Source organism: Hylobates moloch, unplaced genomic scaffold (assembly GCF_009828535.3).
Source record: "Hylobates moloch isolate HMO894 unplaced genomic scaffold, HMol_V3 SCAFFOLD_2, whole genome shotgun sequence".
Taxonomy (NCBI): domain Eukaryota; kingdom Metazoa; phylum Chordata; class Mammalia; order Primates; family Hylobatidae; genus Hylobates; species Hylobates moloch.
The window spans coordinates 67,670,275-67,684,773 of record NW_026652277.1 but is presented as its reverse complement, the minus strand read 5'-3'; the positions used below and the strand labels follow the sequence as shown (position 1 = coordinate 67,684,773).

At 37.7% G+C, this 14,499-nt stretch overlaps 2 protein-coding genes across 2 annotated transcripts in view; one reads left to right on the top strand and one right to left on the bottom strand.

Moving 5' to 3' along the window:
- Positions 1-6,960, bottom strand: part of PAICS (phosphoribosylaminoimidazole carboxylase and phosphoribosylaminoimidazolesuccinocarboxamide synthase) — a 49,190-nt gene extending 42,230 nt beyond the window's left edge. The window contains exon 1 of the mRNA XM_032151499.2: positions 6,564-6,960. Coding sequence (XP_032007390.2) covers positions 6,564-6,945 — 382 coding nt within the window. The 5' untranslated portion in view covers positions 6,946-6,960. The remainder of the gene's footprint in view (positions 1-6,563) is intronic.
- Positions 1-14,499, top strand: part of PPAT (phosphoribosyl pyrophosphate amidotransferase) — a 42,384-nt gene that overhangs the window by 18,355 nt on the left and 9,530 nt on the right. Inside the window, exons 2-5 of the mRNA XM_032151516.2 lie at positions 9,743-9,809; positions 10,750-10,956; positions 14,028-14,140; positions 14,244-14,389. Of these exons, the coding sequence (XP_032007407.1) occupies positions 9,743-9,809; positions 10,750-10,956; positions 14,028-14,140; positions 14,244-14,389 (533 nt within the window). The remainder of the gene's footprint in view (positions 1-9,742; positions 9,810-10,749; positions 10,957-14,027; positions 14,141-14,243; positions 14,390-14,499) is intronic.

Here is a 14,499-nt window from a genome sequence, read left to right as displayed (position 1 = left end):
TTAATTGAGTTTAGGTTTTGGCCCCTATCATACAAATGATAGTACAATTAATAACTTTTATCAGGTTCATGAGTTTGAAGTCATTGAAAAAAAACTTTATAGCATTTGTTTGAGATATTTTATGGTGTATTTAATGTCTTTGCTTTGAAATGCTTTTCAGAATTTTTTTTCTTATTTGGGTTACAAATATTTAATGTCTTTGCTTTGAAATGCTTTTTCAGAATTTTTTTCTTATTTGGGTTACAAATAAGTTTTTCTATTATTTAAGTTAGAGGTAAGGTTTTTGCTTCTAGCTTCAATAAGAAATTAGAAGTGGCCGGGTGCAGTGGCTCACAGCTGTAATCCCAGCAATTTGGGAGGCCGAAGCAGGTGGATCACCAGAGGTCGAAAGTTCTAGATCAGCCTGGCTAACATGGTGAAACCCTGTCTCTACTAAATATACAAAATTAGCTGGGCGTGGTGGTGCACTCTTGTAATCCCAGCTAGTCGGGAGGCTGAGGTAGGAGAATTGCTTGAACCCCAGAGGTAGAGGTTGCAGTGAGCTGGGATCATGACACTGCACTCCAGCCTGGGCAACAGAGTGAGACTCAGTCTCCAAAAAAAAAAAGAAAAGAAAAATAGAAGCAAAGAAGGATTTACACTGAATTTAATTCATTGGGTGATTAAAATTATCCTCGACCTGGTTGTGGCTCTGATGTTTACTTTCAGATGTAAAATTCTGTTTGTCTTAATTCCTTGCCTCAACACTGAGGTGATCATGTTCATTACTATGAGTAAGTTTAGCCATCAGATTTCTTATAATATTTAAAGTGTAAAGTTCGGAAATTAAAGAACCAGTATTTCTAGGAAACTTAAATTTGGTAAAGAAATCATTTGCTTTAGAAATAATTTTTTTTAGTATGGGTTGGCAAAAAGGGAGGAAAACATAAACCAATTCTGAGTGTTTCTTCCAGGAAAAGTTGTCAGTTTTCTCAGATTAGGAACCAGTCTTATCTTTCAGTTTGAAAAAAGATCAGTTTCATTCTATCCCATCCATTATACTATAACTAGTTCCATTGGTCTGACATGAGAAACCAGAAGTAAAGGATTTCCTGAGATGTCTTCCTTATCTACTGAAGCAATTGACATTTTACCTGGAAGTGTAACATAATTCCTTTTAGAAACAACATAACCGATAATTCTAATAGCTTTAGCTAAATGTGGTCATATTCTTGAAAATAGATTTGTGATAGACATTTTGTAATAGAGTTGTATAATATAGTTTAAATATTTTTGTATTTAAAGAGAAATCTAATTTTTTCCATCCCATTGACATGGTCCATTTTGAACTTCTGCTAGAATTGTTTGATAATTTTTTAAGTTTTTAGAAATGGTTGTAGTTAGTTTTCAAGTTAAATTACTTTTTTTTTTTTTTTTTTTGAGACAGAGTTTCACTGTCTCCCAGGCTGGAGTGCAGTGGCATGATCTCGGCTCACCGCAACCTCTGCCTCCCAGGTTCCAGCAATTCTCCTGCCTCAGCCTCCTGAGTAGCTGGGACAACAGGCATGCACCACCACTCCCGGCTAATTTTTGTATTTTTAGTAGACACGAGGTTTCACCATATTGGCCAGGCTGGTCTCGAGCTCCTAACCTCAGGTGATCCTCGGTCTCCCAAAGTGCTGGGATTACAGGCGTGAGCCACTGTGCCCAGCCTTACATTTTTAAAATGTGGTGTTTTATTTATAATTATATCTTGGGTGCTCTAACAGAGTAGGCTAAATAATACCAGTAATGTAAAAGAGTAGGTCCTGCAATGAGATAATTAGAAAATGCTGTTTTTTTGGCATATATGATCAAATAGCTTAGAGTTTTTAAGTATCTTATATAATTTATTGATTGATACATACTAAAGTTTCCAGAAGTTAATCTACATTATGTTTAAATGGACTAAGGAATATGTCATTTAAAAGAACCATGCCAACCATAAAAATTGAAGTCCTCCTTTGATTTCCTTGTTTTATGGTTTGGATGCTTTTATATAGGCTTTCATAAAATGAGGCATAGGCTACTTTTTAAAGTGATCAAATGAGGAGGATGAAGTACATCTTAGAAAGGAATCCAATTTACATGATTTTTAACTCAATTGACACATGAAGATGAATTACAATTACAATGAAATTGCAGACTGGGAGGCGGATACGTATCTTTTGATTGCTCTTTGTAATGTCTCAATTAAAAATTCACTCATCTCATTAATCATTTCATTTCCAAATGCTTTTGCAGTTCTATTTTATTGAGTAACAAAAGTAGCATTGTATTTTACATTAATATATCAACTTTTAGGTGTGATTTTAATGGCATAAACATTCATTTAAAATCATGATTCACCATTATGTTTACAGGCATTCCCATTGAAGAAAAAGAAAAGGTATGCTCTTTATCATCTTAAAAACTCTATTAGGGTTTCTATGTTAAAATAGAAAAACAAATGAAAAATAAATATAAGTACAAAAGCACATCACTGCTTTCAGATGGCACAGTTGTATTTTTATAAACTCTCAAGGTAAAAATTGTCAAAAATTTTAAATCAGGTTTTATAATTGCTTTAGGCTAAAGTGTTGTTGAGGAATGTTTTAGATTTGGTTGAAAACAGGGAAAATAAAAATCTGGAGTTCTGTAAGAATTACCTTTAGAGAAACAGGGCCCAGGTTATTTAACACCTGAGCTTGAGTATGAGAGCAGTAAATAAAGGCAGGGTTTCTATTCTGTTACCTGGTTTAGAGTCTAGATTTACCTCCATGGAAAAGAGTCTGGACCAAACATACAGATGATAGTGAAACAGAAAAGCTGTCTCTCCAACCTCTTTAGATAATTTTTTCCTAAGTTGCTCATTCCACAGCATGAATCCTAAAACTGTAGGCAGAGGCTCTGGGGATTTTAAACTGAAACTCTTAGATCATTACTTGCGATGCATTTGTATAAAATAAGAGGAGTGAAATAGAGGGGAAATTGACCACTGAAGGAATGTGGTTTGGCAGCCATAGGCCAAAGGAATTCTGAGGCTGAGGATGATCAGATTTAGCAGAACATGAAGCCTCTTAGAGTTGGTCAAAAGTGTATTTGGGTCCTTTGCCATGGCTCTGGTCCTGGCGACTTGCTGCCTAACAAGTGGCCTATCCTTACCACTTGCATGAGGTTGATCCCAACAGTGGAAAAGGCTCTTTCATTTTCTTCCCTTTTTCCGTGTATCACACACCAATAAAAATTCTGCTGGTTCCGCCATAGGAAAAACCAGAAAACATTACGTAATGAATCAAACCTGGTGCAAGGAGGGCTTCCTAAGCCTTAGGGAGAAAACTTTGATTACCTTAAAAATTTTTGGATTCTGCAGATCAAATAAATCATAAGGCAAGAAAATCATGCAAATTTCTAAGACCCCAATTGACACAAATGGTCAGTTTGTAAAATTGTATAGAAAAGTGTTCCACCTTACTGGTAATTAAACAAATGCAAATTAAAAGTTACCAATTTATATATCATTATAGGCCATTGTTTCTTAAATTAGCCTAAGTCGTTAATTATTTATTTAATTTATTTATTTTGAGATAGAGTTTTACTTTTGTCACCCAGGCTGGAGTACAGTGGCGTGATCTTGGCTCACTGTAACCTCTGCGTCCTGGATTCAAGCGGTTCTCCTGCCTCAGCCTCCTGAGTAGCTGGGATTACAGGTGCCCACCACCATGCCCAGCTAATTTTTTGTATTTTTAGTAGAGATGGGGTTTCACCATGTTGGTCAGGCTGGTCTTGAACTCCTGACCTCAGGTGATCCACCCGCCTCAACCTCCCAAAGTGCTGGGATTACAGGCATGAGCCACCATGCCTGGCCTAAATCATTATTTACTTATCAAATTTGGACAGTCCCTTCTTCCCATCAATACTCCATAATTTTGCATGACAGTGGTTCTACAGAAGGGACACTATCATGGCTAGTGAAGTACAGTTATTTTGGAAAGCAGTTATTTTAGAAATAATGTTTCAAAGTAATGGCCAGACATAGTGCCTCAGGCCTGTAATGCCAGCACTTTGGGAGGCCAAGGTGGGCAGATCACTTGAGGACAGGACTTCGAGACCAGCCTGGTCAACATGGTGAAACCCTGTCTCTACTAAAAATACAAAAACTAGCTGGGCATGGTGGCGTTGCGCCTCTAATCCCAGCTCAGGAGGCTGAGGCAGGAGAATCGCTTGAACCTGGGAAGCAGAGGTTGTGGTGAGCTGAGATGGCACCACTGCACTCCAGCCTGGGTGACAGAGTGAGGCTCCATCTCAAACAAAACAAAAAACCAAAAACAAGACAAAAACAACAACAACAAAAACCCAAAGTAATTATATCCTTCTGAATCAGTATTAGAACTTGTGTCTTAAAGTAATAATACTAAAAATGGACAAAAGGTATTAATTGCAGTATCATTTGCATGAGAGGTGTGAAGACCCACACTCAGTTAAATATTATGGAACCATTAATTGTTATATTTAATTTTAGATCATGATTAATCTTGGGTATAATTTAAAGATTATTTTTAATGCAACCAAAATGTTAATGTGCTTATAATTTTATAGTTTAAAAATGTAAAGAACAACTAGTGGTATTGTGGAAAGTATATGGGAAGAGTCTGAAAACTAGGGAGCCCAGTAAAGAGGTTACATTAATATTCCATATGAGACACGATGAAGTTCTGGCTAGTCATAATGAAAATAGAGCAGAGAGAAAATTGTATGCAGTATGTCAGCAGATTTTTTAAAGACTTAGTGACTGACCAAAAATCAAGGATATCTCAAATGTTTCTGTATAAGTGATTGGAAATATAGTGATGCTAAGGTGGAAGCAATTTGTAGGAGGATCAAATTCAGGCTAGATGTGGTGGATCATGCCTCACTTTGGGAGGCCGAAGCAGGAGAATCTCTTGAGCCCAGGAGTTTGAGACCAGCCAGGGCAACCTGGTGTGAAACCCATCTCTACTAAAAATACAAAAAATTAGCTGGGCATGGTGGCTCACACCCCATAGTCCCAGCTATTCAGGAGGCTGAGTTAGGAGGATCATTTGAGTCCTGGAAGTTGAGGCAGCAGTGAGCCAAGATCACGCCACTGCACTTCAGCTTGGGTGACAGGAGTGAAACCCTCTCTCTTTAAAAAAAAAAAAAAAAAGTTGGTGGGAGAATAGAGAGTTTGATTTTGGAATTGGGAGTTTGAGGTACCTGAACGTGCGTAGTTAAGTTGTAAGGATAGTCCCTCTGTTGATGAGTGAAAACGAAGGAGTTTGGAGCCAAGGGAGTACCTGAAAGGGCTGAAGATCCCTTTAAGAAGTAGAGAGATTGGCACCCACATCTTCATCAGACCAACTCCTGGTTAAAATCTGGGACTTTCAGAAGCTAAGTGATTTACTTATTTATTAATCAATATTTAAAGCACTTAAATAATGAAGAGTCGAAGGTGTTTAATTGAATAAACTAATGTAATTGCTGTTTAATATGGTAATAAGTGCAAAGCTTTCTCAGAATTTGGTGTCATCTCAGAAATGGAAAGAATGTAGGCAGGGTGGATTCTTCTTTTAATGAAATGATTTGTTACTGAGCTGTAAACGTGAAAATTAGCTAACTTAAGTTAACGAGTTGTAATCTTTGTCCTCTTAACCCCATTCACATTTGGTACTTTTATTATACTATTTACTATTTTCTCTCAGGTGTTAAATTTATTTGCAGTTCTGTCCTTTTTGAGGTTTCGCATTACTAAATGCATATAGCTTAGTGCTTTGCCCATGGTACACACAGATAGTCGGTATTACAGATTTTTGAATAATTCTGCTCTTAAAAATAGCGTCTATAAGATTTAGACTATGGTAGACATCTCATCACTGTCATTGATTTCTCTCCCTTTGCCTACTAATGCTTCCACAGACAATGCATAGATTCTATGTAAATAGTGTTGGGTTTAACAACACAGCACGTCAAGAAACCCCTCTCAATCACTTAGTCTCAGATCATTTAATCTATTAAATCTTCGTTATACTTCATTGTTAAAATGGAGCTGTTCTTCATTGTTAAACAAGTGATGAAATAGTGTTGAACAGTTATTTTAAATGTGCTTTTATTCATAAATTTAGGAAAATGGAAATTAAATAAAGGAGAAGGTTCTTGTTTGGAGCTGTGGAAAAACATCAGTTGAGCAATGTTTTTGATATTTTTCCCCTTTTTTGCCACTCTTATAAAATTAAACTGTTTTTAGAACTCAATCCATATTTCAAAAACGTATCACATGCAGTTGGCACTAGCAGTCAGTGCCATTGTAATGTGCTTTTTCTGTATTTTACAGATTTTTTTAAAGTGGTAATATTTAACCTCTTTTTAAAAAAATTAATTCTTAACCTTGTGCAAAATAGCATAATAAATTGGTTATTTTTCCTCAGTCTTGATATTTCAGTCTATATTTATCATACGGCCTCAGAAGTCCTGAACTTTTACAGTTCGTAAAACTGTAAAACAAAACAAAAACAAAAGAGTACTTTTTTTTTTTTTTTTTTTTTTTTTACCTTCAGTGGTCTCTGAGGCTGTACTTGGGCTGAGCGTTTCCAGGTACCTGCCATTTGCATCTTCCTCTGTAAATTGTGTGGCAGGTTCATACTGCAGGATTACATCCAAATCGTGGAAGAACTTCATAGTTTTAGAGCTGTCTCCAGAGTTATGGGCATATTTAACTGTTCTATATTCATATTTGAGATTTTTGTACTTAGCCCGGCACTGTTTCCAATCTCTGTATACTCCTAATGATTGCAGCCTTTTAGCAATGTAAATAAATATTCCTTTATTTCTTAGTGTTCCATAAAGTTGTTTTCGTATATTTTTTTCTGCCCAGACACTTAGCAAAGCTTTAACCTCCTCCTCAGTCCAGTGCTTTCCTGCTCCACTCTCCATGTTGAAAGTGACCTGGAAATGATTCACTATTTCTAGCCAAGGTTTTGTTTCCTAGGAAACCAGACGGCTGGTTGTCACTAAGCTCCCAAGAGCTGAAAAGATCTAGTTTAACTGGTTCAAGCTGCCTGAGGGAGTAACTTGAGAAACTGCCAAATAAGCAGGCTTTGTGATTAAAGAAGCCTAGATCTAAATGATTCTTAACTATATTCATTTCAGCCTGAAGGAAAACTACCCTTGAGACAAAAGGGAAAGAAAACCGTTTCTTGTGTATTTCTTTTCTTACGTAATTTACTGTTTTACCAAATGATTGTTGATTTTTAAAAATTGTTTTGAAAATGGTTGGCAGAGGTTTTTTCCCAGAGGTCTGTAGCCAATGTTAATAATATATTTCCTCTGACATGAATCACCTAGTCCTCTAACATTAGTTAACTTACAGACCCCACAGCATTTCACTAAATAAATCATAAGTCAATTTATTTAGTCCCATATGGTATATAGTATTATGCATATCTATTTTCAATATTTAATGCATTTAATAAAATCATTTCTTGAGGCTGCTGTGAGCTGTGATCATGCCAAGTTTTTTTAGAGTTTTACTTGGCAAAGTATTTAATGTTGTAGTTTTTCTCGTTAATAAAACGCTGCAACAATTGCAATATGTAATTTTGAAAAAGGTTCCTTTTTACCAAATAAATCAATGTATTAACAGCTACTAAAGTCTACAGGCACATATGGAAGAGGTTTACTTTTTGTTTCTATCCTGATATATATTCTTTGGAACAAAAATTGGTCAATAAACATCTACTATTTATAGCACTCATTCAGAGCTATTAAAAATGGTAAAGCAGTTGGAAACTTTATGAGAGTTTATACTGCACAGCGGTATGGATGCTCTTAGTCTTTACTATGTCTTGCCCTACCTTCAGTCTACATTTTGGTTTTTTTCTCTGTATCACCACTTAATCAACACTAATGCAGGAAATGAGACACAGACATGGGAAAGGGTGCCTGGTCAGCAGAGAGTTTTCAGAAACAACATTTTTTTTTTCTAATAGCAAAAGTGCTATTTATTGGAGAACATTTGGAAAATGCAGAAAGGCACAAAAAATGGTTACCAACTGTGCATTTTGCCTCTATTATATTTGGAGATTTTAATTTACATCTACATACTCATCCTGTTGAAACCCTATTTAGAGGTTATAAAGAGTAGAGTTAGAAGCATAAATTCTGCACTTGGATTGTCTGCATTCGAATCCTGGCTGTACCACCTGCTGTCTGTGTGACAATGGGAAAGTAACTTCCTTTCTATTGCTTTAGTGTGTTTATCTGTAAAATGGGCATGGTAATCATAGTACCTACTTCATAGGATTGTTGTGAAAGCCAAATTAGATCACGCATGCTATCAACCTAAATAATTAAAAGGATCAGAATCTAATTTAAAGAGAGTTTATTCAAGCACCAAGTTTGAGGATGTCTCACCCAGAAACACTAATTCCAAGGAATGGAGTCAGCATTGCAAAGTAGGAAAGTTAAGGTTTCATTTCTATAGGCAGACAGAGGAGTTTTTAGCAGAATCACAACATTTTTTATACAAGGTTAGCGCGCCCAATTACAGCAGTTTGATTGGTTATAGGTGGTGGTTCTTTTGGGGAAGGGTACATTTAACATTTTTTACAGAGGATGTTAATGGGTTTTCTTTCATTTGGTCTAAGCAAAGCAGGACAACAAAACAGAAGCTTTTTTTTTTTTTTTTTGGAGACGGAGTCTCGCTCTGTCGCCCAGGCCAGGCCGGAGTGCAGTGGCGCGATATGGGCTCACTGCAAGCTCCGCCTCCCGGGTTCACGCCATTCTGTCTCAGCCTCCCAAGTAACTGGGACTACAGGCGCCCGCCACTACGCCTGGCTAATTTTTTGTATTTTTAGTAGAGACGGGGTTTCACCGTGTTAGCCAGGATGGTCTTGATCTCTTGACCTCGTGGTCCACCTGCCTCCGCCTAGAAGTTAATCTTTAACAAAGGTCATCACTTGAGAAGGCAGGAGGTTACTGTTTCTGATGTCTTTTTTTTTTTTTTTTTTTTTTGAGACGGAGCCTCCGCTCTGTCGCCCAGGCTGCAGTGCACTGGTGCGATCTTGGTTCACTGCAACTCCGCCTCCCGGATTCAAGCAATTCTCCTGCCTCAGCCTCCTGAATAGCTGGGACTACAAGCGTGTGCCACTATGGCCAGCTAATTTTTGTATTTTTAGTAGAGACAGGTTTCACCATGTTGGCCAGGATGGTCTCCAGCCTTGACCTCGTAATCCGCCCACGTCAGCCTCCCAAAGTGCTGGGATTACAGGCGTGAGCCACCGCACCCGGCCATCTCTGATGTCTTTTAATTCTCACTAGTCATTGTATAGAACAAGAAAAATAAGAAAGTGAGTTAATCTATAATCTGAGAAACAGAAGTTGTAACCATATGTGACTTAGATCACAGTCATATCTCTCTCAAGGCCTAAAGTATATTCGAGGTTCCAATAGCTTTTAAATTATTTATTTTTACAACATAAAATGCTTAGGACAGACTACCTGGCATGTTAGTTAGAATTAGATGAGATATCTAATTGTTACATTGTCATCTGCTGGGATTGCTAATCATCAGCATCAGCATCATCAATAGAAGTAGTGCTAGTACAAGTAGCATTTAATGTGTTGTCACACTAAGTTCATGGATGCTTGTTGAGAAAGTATGCTTGATAAAGTTCTTCAAGAAGCTAATCAATTAGCAGATTTAACAGCTAATATCTTTTTATATTCACAGGGGTCAGGAGAGTGCTGGTATTGTGACTAGTGATGGGAGTTCAGTGCCAACATTCAAATCACACAAGGTAAATTTGAAGTTTAAGAAATGTTGATGACAGGCCAGGTGCGGTGGTTCATGCCTGTAATCCCAGGACTTTGGGAGGCCAAGGCAGGAGGATCATCTGAGGTCGGGAGTTCAAGACCAGCCTGACCAACATGGAGAAACCCTGTCTCTACTAAAAATACAAAATTAGCCAGGCATGGTGGCACATGCCTGTAATCCCAGCTACTCGGGAGGCTGAGGTAGGAGAATCATTTGAACCTGGGAGGTGGAGGTTGCAGTGAGCTGATATTGTGCCATTGTACTCCAGCCTGGGCAACAAGAGTGAAACTCCATCTCAAAAAAAAAAAAAAAGAAAAAAGAAATGGGATGACAAAGATAACAAAGACAGATGATTATTAATATGGGGAGGGGGATTTGAATAAATAATTTGCAATCAAAAGTAATATTCTTTGGATCAGCCACTTTCAACTTTATATCCTAACATTTGTCAAATTAGGATGTATTTCTTCCCCAGTTACAATTTTTTCCCTAAGACCAACTCAAATAGGGAGTCATTTATTTAAATGCTTTAAGATGCTTTGATTTTTTTAATGCAAATTTTAGTTTTTATACTTGACAAATTTTATTGCTTAGTACATCTGTTCTTAAATGTTTTAGTGAATAGTATCTTATGAAACAGAAGTGCTTCAACATTGTGAAGGTATTAAATGCCACTAAATTGTTCTCTTTAGAATGGTTAATTTTATGGTATGTGACTTTTACCTCAATAAATTTTTTTAAGTAAGTGCTTCACAGTTCTTACAATTAGGTTATTTGTTTTTGACTTTTTTTAGATTAGAATTCTGAAACACAGAGAAATTAAATGTACTTCTTATTTGGATTGGCTGGGCAGAGAAGAGAGACGTTTATTACTAGCAGTACTAATCTGTTTTTTTCTAAGTTGCACTTTTTGATTTCTCAAGGGAATGGGTCTTGTAAATCATGTCTTTACTGAAGACAATTTGAAAAAATTATATGTTTCAAATCTTGGAATTGGACACACAAGGTATGCCACCACAGGAAAATGTGAATTAGAAAATTGTCAGCCCTTTGTTGTTGAAACACTTCATGGGAAGATAGCCGTGGCACATAATGGCGAATTGGTAAATGCTGCTCGATTAAGGAAAAAGGTACGTTTGTTTGTTTTCCCTAAGCCTTTTTAAATTATTAGGATGGGTTAATGAATAAAAGTTAAGGATCTTTGTAAAGGGCATTTTCTAATTGTTGCTACCTGTTACCTAACTGCAACAAACAATTGCATCAGAATGATCTGGAGTACTTGTTACAATTCCAGATTGTAAGCCATCCCCTAGAGTTGGAGACAAGGGTAAGAATATGCATTTTAGACTCACTTTTTGAATGCACTGCTTTAGAGATTTGAGAAAGTTGATTTATGGATGGAAGCATAGAGAAATTAGAGTTTATGGACTTGCCATCTATTTAACTCTGTTGCTATGTTCAAAGCTTGTATGAGATAAGAAAAATCAGGCTGTTTTTCCTATTCTCAGACTCAGCACACTTCTATGACCAAATAGGGGGGGTTCTTATACCAGCCGGTTTTCCAGACGACACCAAATGGGTATCCTATAATTCGGTTGTATTCTGATAGTACCTGGAGGTAAAGTCAGGTTCCAGAAGTTAAGGGCTCAATCCCACAAGATTGTCCCGCACTTCAGATGCCAGTTGCAAGTCCAGGCCTCTGGCACATCCGACAACCAGTTATAAATTGGGAGTTCCTGCAACAGCCCTGGCACTACCTTTGGTTTCAAACATCACAAAACTCAAGAAAGTGCTTTGTATACATTTACCGGTTTATTATAAAGGATATTACAAAGGCTACAGAAGAACAGTCTGGTGAAAAGATGGAAAAGGCAGGGTATGTGGGAACGAGCATGGAGCTTCCATGCCCTTTCCAGGGGCACCACTCTCCAGGCATCTCCAAGTGTTCAGCTATCCAGAAGCTCTCTGAACCTAATCATTGTGGATTTTTATGGAGGCTTCATGAAGTAGGCACAAATGATTAAATCATCAGCCACTGGTGATCAGCTCAACCTTTAGCCTTTCTCCCCTTCCCTGGGGGTCCAGGGATGAAGCTGGAAGCTCCAGCCTTCTGGTTGATTCCCCTGGCAACTAGCCCTCATACTGATGCTGTGCAGGAGCACCTAGCTACCAGTCATCTCAACAGCATACAAAAGGACACCTATCATTTTGGCAATTCTAAGGGTTTTAGGAGCTGTGTACCTGGAAAGACCAGGATAAAAATCAACATAGGTATTTCTTCTTACATATCACAAAAGCATAAAAATAAAATGGAGTATAAACTTGAAGATGACATGAAAAAAATGAATTGGAAACAATGACAGGAAACTAGAATATGGGAAAAGGGACAGAGAGTGTTTACTTAAACTCTTGGTTCACAGCATGTTTGGAGCTTTCTGTGCTAATGATGTCAAATTTGTGCCTATGCTTTCATTCATCATTTCATCTTTCTTTTTTTTTTTTTTAACTGCCTGTCTTTATATTCATTCCTAGTAGCTTCCTTTTATCCATTCAGGCATTCATTAATGAATGTTGAGTTTCTTCAGTTTATTAGCTCCCAATAATGTCGACTTGGTAACTTCAGAACCTGGTAATATTTAGTAATAGATGGTTACACGCACGCCCCATCCTATAAGCATTCTAGAGCTGGGCAATTCACATATGATGAACAGTTACAGAAGCTTAATAATAATGAACTGCTGGGTCAAAAATATCTAGAACCCAGGCTTTTGTACCACTCGTTGTCATTCCATTTTTCGGTTCTGTCTTTAGACATTTCATAGAGCTTTGTCCAGCCGTGTTCATAGGCATTATAATGACCTTATTGTGCTTTTCTGTCCCCAAATGAAAAAATGTATAGTTCATTTAAAAATTCAGACAATCATGAAAGTATAAATATGGAGTAAAAATTTCTTAAAAATTCACCACTTAGAGATAACCACTAACTCACTGTTTCCTGACATAACGCCTTACCCAGATGCTAAACTTTATCTCTACCTTTAGCTCCCTACTGAAAATGTTTTGTAGTGCCCATTCAGACTCAATCTGTGTGTGTCCATGGAGCTGCCCTTGTCTTGGTCAATCCTGCTCAGAACTTTGTAATTACCATAGAGTACATTCAAGTGATATTTATTACATCTGCTACATTTCATTGTTCAATACAGTTGATTACTTTCTTCTATCAGTAATAATCAATGAGGATGGGTAGCTACCATTATGATCAGTAACAAACCCAGCTTGAAAGTTATCACTGTAGTGTACTACTTTTATAGGAATATACCCAGTTCATCAAGAGTGTTGAGGGTAGAAAAGGTCAGACCCACAAACCAAATTTTCAAGACCCCTTACCCACTTTCAGGTCTGCATGGCTTCAAATTTAGTATTCAAAAGCTTTTCTGTACATCTCATAAAGCACTTTTTTTTCCTGCTTGAAAACCTTCTAGATTTCCTATTGCCTCCAGCCATGGTCATCCGTTATTAGTATATACATACTATTAGTGCAGGAGTCCCCAACCCCTGTGCTAGGGACTGGTACCAGTCTGTGGCTTGTTAGGAACCAGGCCACACAGCAGGAGGTGAGTGGTAAGTGAAGCTTCATCTGTATTTATAGGTGCTCCCCATCACTCACTATTACCACCTGAGCTCTGTGTCCTGTCCAGATCAGCAGCAGCATTAGATTCTCCTAGGAGCATGAACCCTGTTGTGAGCTGTGCATGCAGGGAATCCAGGTTGTGCTCTCCTTATGAGAAGCTAATGTATAATGCCTGATGATCTGTTACTGTCTCCCATCACCCCCAAATGGGACTGTCTAGTTGCAGGAAAACAAGCTTAGGGCTCCCACTGATTCTAGATTATGGTGAGTTGTATAATTGTTTCATTATATATTACAGTTTAGTAATAATAGAAATAAAGTGCACAATAAATGTAATTTGCTTGAATCATCTCCAAACCATCCCGTCCCTGGTCCATGGAAAAATTGTCTTCCACCAAACTGGTCCCTGGTGCCAAAAAGGTTGGGGACTGCTGCATTAGTGGGATGCAGGATTTTTGTAACTGGACGTCCACAGAATGCCTTATTTTTTTTCATTATGGTTGGCTACTGGGTTTGGGGTGGGGTGGAGCTTCCCCTCTGATGATTAAACTTCTCTTTTGTTCTATATAGCTTCTGCGTCATGGTATTGGTCTGTCCACAAGTTCTGATAGTGAAATGATTACCCAGTTACTGGCGTATACCCCTCCTCAGGAACAAGATGACACCCCGGACTGGGTAGCCAGGTAAGCAGAGAACTGGACTAAACTTGGAGCTCTAGTAAGGAGAGTTTTGCCTTGCATATGTTTATAACTGAAGTTATTCATTCAATTATTTAATTAATTCCAGGATTAAAAACTTGATGAAGGAAGCACCCACAGCATACTCCCTGCTTATAATGCACAGAGATGTTATTTATGCAGTACGAGATCCTTATGGAAATCGTCCCTTATGCATTGGTCGTCTTATTCCAGTGTCTGATATAAATGACAAAGGTAATAAACTTCAGAAGGAATATCATTTCATAATGTTTTTCCTTTATTGTCCTACTGCTATCAAGCCCTGAAATCTTTAGGTATAGGAAGTTGATGGGTGAGAGGGAGCT